This window comes from Herpailurus yagouaroundi, unplaced genomic scaffold, assembly GCF_014898765.1.
Source record: "Herpailurus yagouaroundi ecotype Mexico unplaced genomic scaffold, PumYag 160, whole genome shotgun sequence".
NCBI lineage: Eukaryota > Metazoa > Chordata > Mammalia > Carnivora > Felidae > Herpailurus > Herpailurus yagouaroundi.
In genome coordinates, this window is record NW_024412401.1 from 20,332,181 (window position 1) to 20,342,689 (window position 10,509).

General features: G+C 47.2%; 1 protein-coding gene across 3 annotated transcripts; it reads right to left on the reverse strand.

Annotated features, from left to right (window-relative positions):
- Positions 1–1,181: 1,181 nt before the first annotated feature.
- Positions 1,182–6,774, reverse strand: FANCG (FA complementation group G). 3 transcript variants are annotated; one of them, XM_040481586.1, is made up of 14 exons: positions 6,512–6,774; positions 6,216–6,306; positions 5,694–5,825; positions 5,259–5,461; positions 4,666–4,801; positions 4,372–4,502; positions 4,127–4,273; positions 3,851–4,002; positions 3,398–3,464; positions 2,847–2,989; positions 2,649–2,695; positions 2,300–2,455; positions 1,722–1,845; positions 1,182–1,568 (listed from the first exon to the last, which is right to left on the reverse strand). In XM_040481586.1, exons 1-14 carry the CDS (start codon positions 6,710–6,712, stop codon positions 1,460–1,462), a joined length of 1,839 nt encoding a protein of 612 aa, XP_040337520.1. In that variant the 5' UTR covers positions 6,713–6,774; the 3' UTR covers positions 1,182–1,459. The 3 variants fall into 3 exon arrangements, 2 of the variants coding, with proteins under 2 accessions (XP_040337520.1, XP_040337519.1); XM_040481585.1 differs by having other exon boundaries at positions 2,847–3,136; XR_005792534.1 differs by having other exon boundaries at positions 1,452–1,568; positions 1,722–1,813; positions 2,847–3,136.
- Between the last annotated feature and the right edge of the window lie 3,735 nt (positions 6,775–10,509).

The following is a 10,509-nucleotide window of genomic DNA, read 5'->3' on the forward strand; positions in this document are numbered from 1 at the left end:
CAACCCGCGGACCAGAGCCAATCAGGAAATTTGCCTGCGGCCTGGCTCCCGCCTCAGGGATGCAACACGCCTAGTAACGCCACGTCAATTGGCCGCTGCGGTACGCTTCCTCGACGGATTGGAACTCGCGACCAATCAACGAAAAGGACGGAGCCAGATCGACTGGAGAAAGAAGAGCCTTTAATCCCTGGGAGGCGGACTCTCCTACTTGGCTCCAGTTCATTGGCTCCTGATTTTATCCTGCTGAAGAACCTGGCACAATGGATTGAACCCTTGCATTAGTCTAGTCCTGTTGCAGTGATAATCTACACAGGAAGAAGAATCCCATCTTCTTCCTAAATCTAAGGATCCACCCTAACCCCCCGCCTTACTCCTTCAAAATGCTGGTTCCAGCCACCCCTACTCTGAACCGTCTGAATAGCACCCTAGCTCTTAATCCACTCCACTGTATTGTCTTGGCACCCTCTGGTAACCCTAGTCCTATAGGCTTTACAGTTCCTCAACCGCAGAACACACAGTAGATTCAATAGAACCCAAAGCAGCAAGAAAATTGCATTATGAGACTTGAAGTTCTTGGGTTCCAAATGCAGGCTAGACCTGACTAAATGCGATAAGCAGCTTTGGGGAAAAAAGGAGGCGTGTGTGCACCTGGCTGGATCAATTGGTAGAACACAGGACTCTTGATCTTCAAATGGTGAGTTTGAGCCCCGCTTTGGGTGTGGAGCCTACTTTAAAAAAATAATAAAATAATCAGCTTTGGTAGATGCTGATTTAATTAATCCTCCACCCCATAGCCACACAGACATGGTTGACTTAGTCAAATCCCAAATTTCTAGAATTTGGGATTGGAGTGAGGAGTCACTCAGACTCAGAGGTATGCTTGTCCCTCCCCTCTAAGACTCAAATACCTGCCCTTGTCCCGAGAGGCCTACCCAGACCACCTTCCAGACCCAGCTCCACTCATTCTGTCACCTTGCACAGATCCTGGGCTTTGGGACTCTGTGGCTTTTAGGCAACAGAAAGAACCAAAGCCACTGCAAGGATTCCTGTAGCCCTTTCTTCCACCAAGAACTCAACCTCATAAGGTAGACGATGTTGGGAGAGGGTATCTTAGACAACCAGCACTCAACTGAATCAGATAGCTCTGAGCCTTCCCACTCAAGTAGATGTAGCAGGCAAACAAGAGATAAATATGAGATTTTACTCAACACAAGAAAAGGAGAAACAAGAAAAAAAGGCATCATAAGCAAAGTCATTGCCTTTTTGGTGGCAAGGAGGGTTTCTTCTGGAACCAGAATGGCAGTAACTAGGCCAAATTTGGCGAGACTACTACCAACCTCTTCAGTGCCAGATTTATATAGGAATGATTAGTTTCACCCATATTCCCCAAAATTGGTAAAGCAGAAAGCCCTCCCTATGGAGAAATGGGCTGCAGTTCAGGCTTTTAAAAACATGGCAGCTACAGGTCACAAGGTTCCAGCAGAGATGTCTGAAACTCCTCAAGAAGGGTTTCACGGTCAGGGGAACGAATCCAACTCAAATAGGTTTCTAGGTACAGGGGGAGAGACCTGGAGAGCAAAAAGAGTGATGTCTAAGGGTAAAGGATAGGCAGAAAATTGGACAGCCATTCCCTCCCTTTCATTCACCACCACCCTCCATAGACTCAAGTACTCCAGAATGCCAAATGCCCTTGGCCCCAAGTCCACAGGCCTCAGCCTCACCATGCAGCATTCTCCTGTGGCAACTTAGCTTGGGCCTCCAGGCTCCACCAGAGAGCAATGGCCTCATCCCTCCGATCCATCCTCCTCAGAGTCTGAAGCAGGTGAAAGGAAGCATCTCGACTACCTATAGCCCCACCCCAGAGTAGGGAGTCTTAGAATTTGACACAGCCTTAAGCATCATTTTATAAAAGAAGAAACTGAAGTCTAGAGCAAGAAAGTATCTTGTCTACATTCACACATGGAACCAAGAGTAGTTCATTCCCAACCATTCCTATCCCTGGGTACAGCTGCCCAGGACAAAGGGCTCAGCTGACCCTGCTTCCCCCTAACATATGCCCAGCACGGTTCTGGTCTTTGTGTCTGAGGACACTGGGAAGACTGAGAAACTCCTGAGAGGCCTCCATATACATTTGCATGTGTTCTCAAATCTGGTATATCCCTAGGTATATACAGTACAACCTCATTCATCCCCTTCTATCTGGGAACATCACTCTTCCACTAATCCCCAAGTACCTCCCCCATGGGCCTCTCTGTCCTTGTGCATCTGGGCATAACTGATGTCATGCAAATATACATACCTGGGCACATCTGCACACTGAGGAGGAAGTCCTGTAGGGCTTTAGTATCTTGGTCACTGGCCACCCATTGCAGTCCACGACTAATCAGGGCGGCTACCCGAAGCTGTTGCAGTGCCACATCTGACATACACCCCTGCTCACAGCTGGAAGCAGGACCTGGGGACCATCCCCAAAGTCAAAAGAGTGTCCCTGCTACACAGTCACCAAAACCCCAAGTACTCCTCTTTCTCTTCTTGTATCTGCAGTTCCTTTCTTTTAAGCCTCATAGTAGGCTAGGACGCATGGAGAGGCAACACATTCACCACCCCCACTTCCAAGAGGGAAGAGGAAAACTGAGAGTCTAGATCACCTTGTTCTTTGTCCTTAGGTGTGGCTTGGAAGAGCAGCTCAAGGCACCTGAAGTGGAACAAAGAACAGGGATGAAGAGGAGTCGACCTCAATAACTCTGGGATGAGTAGGTAAGTATGGAGCTTACCAACTCAGGTCCCAATCAGCAAATTATCCCTCCACACTTCCCCTAGGATCCTGGTTGGCTTCCTGGGCTCACCGGCTAAATTCACTAATTGCTTCTTTTTGGGCCCCCAGCTGCACCCAGGCTCGACCCTGAAGCAGGTAGGTGGCAGAGACCCAGGATAGACAGTGTGGTGACTCGTTGGTTCCTTTTCTGGCATCTTCCCACAGCTGGGGCATCTTGGGAAGCAGAGACGACATGCGGCTGAGCAGCTCCTCACATACGGTCAAGGCATCCTGTGCTCGGCCTGCCTGGATCAGTGCTGCTGCTGCCTCCAAGAACACCTCAGGCATGCAGGGCCCTGGACGGGATGGGGGTGGGGAGAACTGGGGTGGAAGGAGGATGCAGTGTCTTGAAGAGACATTGGCCACCATCCCCAACCTCTTCACCAGGCTCTGGTACCACATGGAGACCACCCATTGCTTGCTACCCTGGACCACTTATTCTGAGAACCTTCCTAGTTTGGCCTTGCAGCTTGGACAGACAGAACAGCAGAAGAAAAAAGAGAAAACAGTAGTCCTGCTCTACTCCAAAGTTAGACTCCAACCTTCCCACCCTATTGTAGAGAACCTTGAAGACATACCCACCTTTGGCTCAGAGTCATCCAGCAACAGAGCCAGCAGGTCCAAGTAATGCTCTGCAGCGTCCTCTGCCCTAAGAAGTCATAGCCCATGAACTTCATATTAGGCCATTAGCAGGGCCCTCCAAAGGCTCATAGCTAACAAAGGGATGCTCAAGGGCCCTGGGGAGTAGGAAAAGTGGGGTCTTGGAACTCCAATCCTAGCTCACTATGGATATACCCTCCTTACAGAATGGATCTGGGAGGAGATTTCAGAGTTTTCAAGATATAGGAGTTAGTGTCTGGGTGAAGAGTCCTAAGTTCAGGTCCATCAGCAAGGCAGGAGACTGAAGAGTGGGAACCTATGTCCTACCACTGACTTGTCCATACTGTCCATACGAAAGAACAGAAGCAGAGTCACATCCCAGGGAAGGTATCAGAAATGGGAAGAACTCAGATGATCAAGGCAGTGGAACCTCACCTTCCTATCTGTAAGCATCGGCTTGCTAGCAGGTACTTGGCCTGGCTCTGTGTGCCACAGTGAAGGGGTGAGGCTGGGTTAGGTTGGGGAAGTAGTAACTCTACTTCAATAAGAAGCTGGGGGGCTTCAGGACTGTGAGTGACACTCAAGGCCTAAAAGGAACACAAAGAAAAAGTATATCTATAATCTTTGGGCGCCATATTTCCTTCTATTTACAACTTGATTATTCTCCCTAATACAAGCACCTCAGCCATCCCCATATCTTCAGTTCCTTACGTCAACCAACAGCTCCAGACTCTCCAGCTCTGCTGCTGTGTTCCCCAGTTGCTGATATACCCTGGAAGCCTCCAGAAGTGGAGGACCCCAGGGTGATCCCCCTTTCAGGGCCGCAACCAAGTACAGCAGAGCTCTTTGTGGATTGCCCTAGAGGGGTGAGAGAACACAAGCCTTAGCTACCTCACAAAGCAGAAAGCTATTCATAACACCCATGGTTTCCCAACCCACCCTAAGACTGTCTGTACCATTTTACGAAGACAGGTCCCCAGGACTGTGTACACCTGGACCAACACAGACCGTGGACACAGACCTGAGGCTGCTTCTTGCAGGCTGCTCAATGCCTTGGGCAGGCTTCCTGTGATCAATTCCTGGAGGCCTGAGGGCAATCAGGGTATAAACTTAAAGAAGCCTACAGGGCAAGGGGCATGACAGGGAACAAGAGCACAGAGCTAAATGGGACATGACAGGGAAGGTATGAGCCAAAGGACTCCTCAAGACAGGGAGTGGGGAGGAAGGGATGAGTCAGATTGCTAGCTGACCTTGGCGATAGGCAGAAGCTGTAAGAAGGACATCCCTTAAGCCCTGGGCATCCTGCAAGGTCAATGGAGCATCTGACTCCTCAGCTGGGGGGCTCCAAGTTTTCAGAAGGGGCAGCAGATCCTCAGAGGCCTCACTCTGAGGAAAGAAGGATGATCAGAAGCTCCAAGCCTATAACCACCTCTTCTCCTATCTCAGTCTATCCTGGCTGGACCTTGAAATCAAGGGTCCTCCTGATTCCTATTCCCTCAACTCTAAGAGAGAGACAGCAAGGATAAAGGGAGGAAGAAAAACTTGGGGCACAGATGATCTGGTCTAGTGCACCTTCTCATTCAGTATAAGCCCATGAAGACACTTTAGCAAGATCATAAAAGCCCCAACCCTATCCAAGATCATTAAGCTATTTTAAAAACCACTCAAGAGAATCCCCCCAATGAGAGACCAAGCAAAACAAGGTCACCAAGAGTCCCGGAGAGAACCCAGGTCTTCTGACCACCAACCCAGCAGAACTTCCCAGCACAAAATGATGCTACTGCAGCTGAGAGGGTTGAAAGAAGGGAAGAGGCCCTTAGATACAGGTTACTTCCCACATTACCTGGTTACCATTCAAGGTCTGCAGCAGCAAGGTCAGGTCCCCAAGACAGTCAGTACTTAGCCACAGGGCAGCCTGCAGGCCAGCCAGGTGGTGAAGGGCAGGGAGTAGCTCCGGCAGAACAGAGGAATAATGGAGAACAGAGTCCCACAGCCCCCTGAGCCCACATTCCAGTCTGGGCCCAAGCTGCTCCTGGGTCTCCAGCACTGTAGAAGATACACACATACAGCTGAGGTTGGGACTTCATCTCTGGTTTCCTTTTTCTGCAGGAGCCCAAAGGTCACAAAGGTGCTCCTGGGCTAAAGAGCACCTGGTGGATAAGAAAAGGGCATCTCTCTCCCTGGCGGTAACAGATTTTACTGCTCCTCTCATCCCCTTTGCAAGGACTTAAACCCAAACAGGCTGGCAGGGATATGGAAAGCAATCTCTAGCCCTCACCTCTCTCCAGGCTCTGTTGGATATCCTGTGCTTGGTCTTCAGTGAAACCCTGGGCCAGGCTTGCCTTCATGGTAATGAAATTGCAGGTAACAGTCAATTCCAAGGGGAGAACAGGAACAGCTGCAGGGAGACCTGAAGCAAACACATGCTGATCTTACTGACTACTTTCCCAGGAAAGATTTCCCAGATAAGATCCAAACCCAAAGATCACATCACCCCAACCAAAATGGCCTCAATAAAGAATCACCCTTTGTACAGAGTTTGGAAAGGGCAGAAAGTTCTTCAGATTGGACCATCCTGGAGACCATTTCTTCAAATGCTGGGGAGTGAGGGGAAGTGAGGGAGGGGGCATGGCAGGGCTCAGAGATTCACCTGTACCAAAGAGAATTCCATTTCAGTCTTGTCTGTGACTTAAACAGGATTCCCTGCCCCCCTGGGTAATTTTCTCAATCCCAGAAATGCAGAACTGGTCTCTGGCTGTGGAGAAGGATAACTGACCGTCCTGAGGAGGATCCTGCTTACCCTGCAGGCTATGCAGGAGTCCCCTGAATCCTTCCAGCACATCTTGGGCCAGCTGCTGTCCTCTCAGAAACTGACGCGAGTCCTGAGCCACCTACGAAATGTGGAATGGGGTATCACTGAGGATCAATCCTTATTTCTCCCGTTGCAACAATGGCAAAGGATGTCTTTCTCCAGTCATTTCTGGCTCCTGGGGGAAGGTCAAACTCAATACCTCCCGTCAGCTGGGGTAAATCCATGGGAAACCCTCCTTCTGATAATTTGGGGCTGCAAAGCAAGGGTCCCAGCAACCACGTTACCTTGGCCTGTCGAACTAGCTGGTCATTCTTTTCCCTCCACAGGTCTAGGCAGCTGGCGTGTGGTCCTGAGGAGCCCAGAGGGGTCTGGTGCGACAAGGTTGCAGAGGCTGGGCCCAGACCCCTGGAGGGTGCTGCTGAAAGGTAAGCCCGGCCTCGCCGAGATCCCCACCCGAGCGGGGAAGGGTCCGTGCGCTTCTGCATCCCCCCGTGACTCCCTTGCTCCCCTTAGGGCCCCAGAAGGGGCGGCTCACCCACTACGCGAAAAATGGAAACGGAAAAACTCTCTCCCGGACGCTGTGCCGGCTCCCACCCCCGCCTCTTCCACCTTGTCTCTGGTTGGCCAGGCCGTCAAAATCTCGGCTGCGGTTGGTCGTCTTCAAGGGTTAGTCCCCGCGGGAAACTCGAAGAAGAAACGAGTCAGGGCCCAAACCAAGAGGGAGGCTAAGGCGGGTCAGGGGATGGGAGTGTGTCTGAGTGGAGAGGTAGTATTTCTTAAGGTTCAGCTTGCTAGTCTCTCAGGAACGCCAAAACCCTGAGAAATCGATCTCGGTACCAAAACCCGTGGCTCAGCCCTTCCCTCGCAGCCAAACTCCTAGGTCGGTCTGGCTTGGCGCCGCCCCGCCCAAGGGAGGCCCGAGCAGTGCATGCTGGGAAGCGTAGTACGGCCGAAAGCAGCCACAAAAATCCCAGCCATGGCGCAGAGTTATTTCCAAAAGCAACTGAAAGGAGACCAAGGCTTTTGGTCAACAACCCTTCCTTTCTTTGCTCACCACAGAGCACTAACACGCTACCACATTCTGCTCAACCTCGTGCAGTCTGACTGCTGGCCATGGAAGCCCTAGGCTTGAGCAGGACACACTGCTCAAAGGTACCTCTGAATCTTTCAACAAATGGACCCAGGAGACTTGGATATCCATATATAAAAACAAAACTGTGACCCTTACCAGAGATAAAATCAACTCAATATGGATAAGTTGAACTTTATTAACATTAAAAACTCTGAGGGCAAAACAAAAACAAACACCTCTGGGGCGCCTGGGTGTCTCAGTGGTTAAACATCAGACTCTTAGTTTCAGCTCAGGTCATGATCTCAGGTTGGTGAAGTGGAGCCCTGGGTAGGGCTCTGGGCTACTGGTGCAGAGCCTGCTTTGGATTCTCTCTCTCTCTGCCCCTCCCAGCCCACGCACCTCTTTCTCAAAAGAAATAAACTTAAAAACAAAAACAAAACTTGTGCTACAAAAAGGCACCATCGAGAAAATTCAAAGAAAAATCATAAAGTGGAGAAATTATTTGCAGAGCATACACATAACAGATCTCTATCCACAATACATAACTCTCAAAGCTCAAAAATAAAAATAATTTAAACCATTTTAAGACAGAAAAATATGAATAGACATTTTACCAAAAAAAAAAAAAAAAAACATGAATGGCTAAGCAGCACGTAAAAAGATGATCAACATCATTAGCTATCAAGGAAATGCAAATTAAAATCCTGAGACACCATTATACACGTACACTCATAGTTACAATAATAAAACACAGGGGGCACTCAGGTCATGATCTCACGGTTCGTGGGTTCAAGTCCTGCATCTGGCTCTGTGCTGACAGCTCAGAGCCTGGAGCTGGCTTCGGATTCTGTGTGTCTCTCTCTGCCCTTCTCCCGCTCACACTCTCTCTCTCTCAAAAATAAACTATTACCAAATAAAATAAAAATAAAACAAAACAAAAAAACAAAAACAGAGAATACCAAAAGTGCCTGGCTGGCAGAGTCAGTACAGCATGCAACTCTTGATCTCAAGGTCTTAGTTCCAGCCCCACATTGGGTGTGGAACCTACTTAAAAAACAAAACAAAACAAAACACCACCACCAAAACAAAACAAAATAGATAATACCAAATGTTGGTGAGGATGTGGAGAAACTAAAACCTTCATACTTAGTGGGAATATAAAACATTATAGATACCCTAGAAAACAGTTTGGCAATTTCTAAAAAAGTAAATCATACAGCAATTCCACTCCAAGGAATCCTCTCAAGAAAGAAAACCAAGGGCTCCTGGGTGGCTCAGTCAGTTAAGCATCTGACTTTGGCTCAGGTCATGATCTCACTGTTCATGAGTTCGAGTCCTGCATCTGGTAAGCTTGAGCCCCACTTCGGGTTAGCCCAATTTCTTTCTCTCTCTCTCTCTCTCTCTCTCTCTCTCTCTCTCTCTCTCTCTCTCTCTCTCTCTCTCCCCCCCCCCGCTCACTTGCGCCCTCTCACAAAAAAAACACCAAAACCAACAACTTATGTCTACACCAAGACTGGTATGCAAATACTCAAAGCAGCTACAAAAATATTCATAATAGCTAAATAAAACTAAAAACAATCCAAATGTCCATTGGCTGATCATAGCCATACAATGGAATATGACTCAGCAATAAAAAGGGGGAAAAACTGATACATGCATCAACATGGATGAACCTCAAAAATATTCTAAGTCAAAGAAACCAGACCAAAAGACCACATATTTGATGATTCCATTTGTATGAAATGTCCATAAAAGGCAAATTTAGAAAAACTAAAACATATCAGTGGCCTAGGGTGAATTTGGGAATTCATTGTAAACAAAGTATAGGGACTTTGTGAGAGTGATAAAAATTTCTATAACTGAATCGTGGCACTAGATAAGATTTTTTACATTTGAAGCCAAAAAGCACAAGCAACAAAAGAAAAATAGGATGAATTGGACTTCATCGAAATTTAAAAAGTTTGTGCCTCAAAGAACGCTATCAAGAAAATGAAATGCCTGGGGTGGCTGCCTCACTTGGTAGAGCATATAACTCTTGATCTCAGGGTCATGAGTTCAAGCCCCACCTTGGGTGTGGTGCCTGCTTTTAAAAAAAAAAAGACATGGGGCGCCTGGGTGGTTCAGTCGGTTGGGCGGCCGAATTCGGCTCAGGTCATGATCTCGCGGTCCGTGAGTTCGAGCCCCGCGTCGGGCTCTGTGCTGACAGCTCAGAGCCTGGAGCCTGTTTCAGATTCTGTGTCTCCCTCTCGCTGACCCTCCCCTGTTCATGCTCTGTCTCTCTCTGTCTCAAAAATAAATAAAACGTTAAAAAAAAAATTAAAAAAAAGACAATCCACAGAAGGATAAATATTTGCAGATCATATATCTTACAAGGGATTTCTATCTAGAATATATAAACAACGTTGTAACTCAAAAGTAAAAATAAGACCCAATTAATAAACAGAGAAAGGTCCTGAATGGACAGTTCTCCAATAAGCATAAGAAAAATGCTCAATATCACTAGTCATCAAGGACATGCAAACCAAAACCACAATTTTTCCATTTCACACCTGATAGGATGGTTAAATAAAAAATAGTTAATAGTAAGTAAAGGCATGAATGTGAAGAAATTGGTACCCTCATACACACTAGTAATGGGAATATTAAATGGTGCAGTGGCCTTGGAAAACAAACTGGCAGTTCTTCAAAACGTTAAACACGGATTTACAATAGGACCTAGCAATTCCACAATATACCACTAGGTATAAGTGAAAAAGAAATGAAAACATGTCCAAACAAAACTTGTATATGGATGGTCATAGCAGCATTATTCATAATAACCAAAAGGTGCAAGGAACCCAAATGTCCATCAATGGATGAATGAATTAACAAAATTGATATATCCATACAATGGAACATTATTTGGCCGTAAGAAAGAAATGAAATACTCATATGTACTGCAACATGGATGAACCTTGAAAACATTAGGCTGAGTAAAAGCCAGAAAAGGCCACATATTATAACATTCCATTTATATGAAATGTCCAAAATAGGCGAATATAGTCAGAAGGCAGATTAGTGGTTGCCTCAGGTTAGGGATGAATGTAGGGAGGTTTGGAGGGAAATAGGAAAGAGTATGGAGTTTCTTTTTGGGGTGATGAAAACATTCTAAAATTAACTGTGATGATGGTTGCAGAATTCTGTGAATATACAATTATTGAATTGTGCACT

What these genes read in the sequence shown, in the direction of transcription:
- FANCG (XM_040481585.1), bottom strand. Translation starts at nt 6,712, where the DNA reads ATGCAGAAGCGCACGGACCCTTCCCCGCTCGGGTGGGGATCTCGGCGA. An exon ending in AGCTAGTTCGACAGGCCAAG is followed by an intron (nt 6,307 to 6,511) that starts GTAACGTGGTTG and finishes CACATTTCGTAG; the next exon opens with GTGGCTCAGGACTCGCGTCA. An exon ending in GCAATTAGTGAATTTAGCCG is followed by an intron (nt 2,696 to 2,846) that starts GTGAGCCCAGGA and finishes GTTCCACTTCAG; the next exon opens with GTGCCTTGAGCTGCTCTTCC.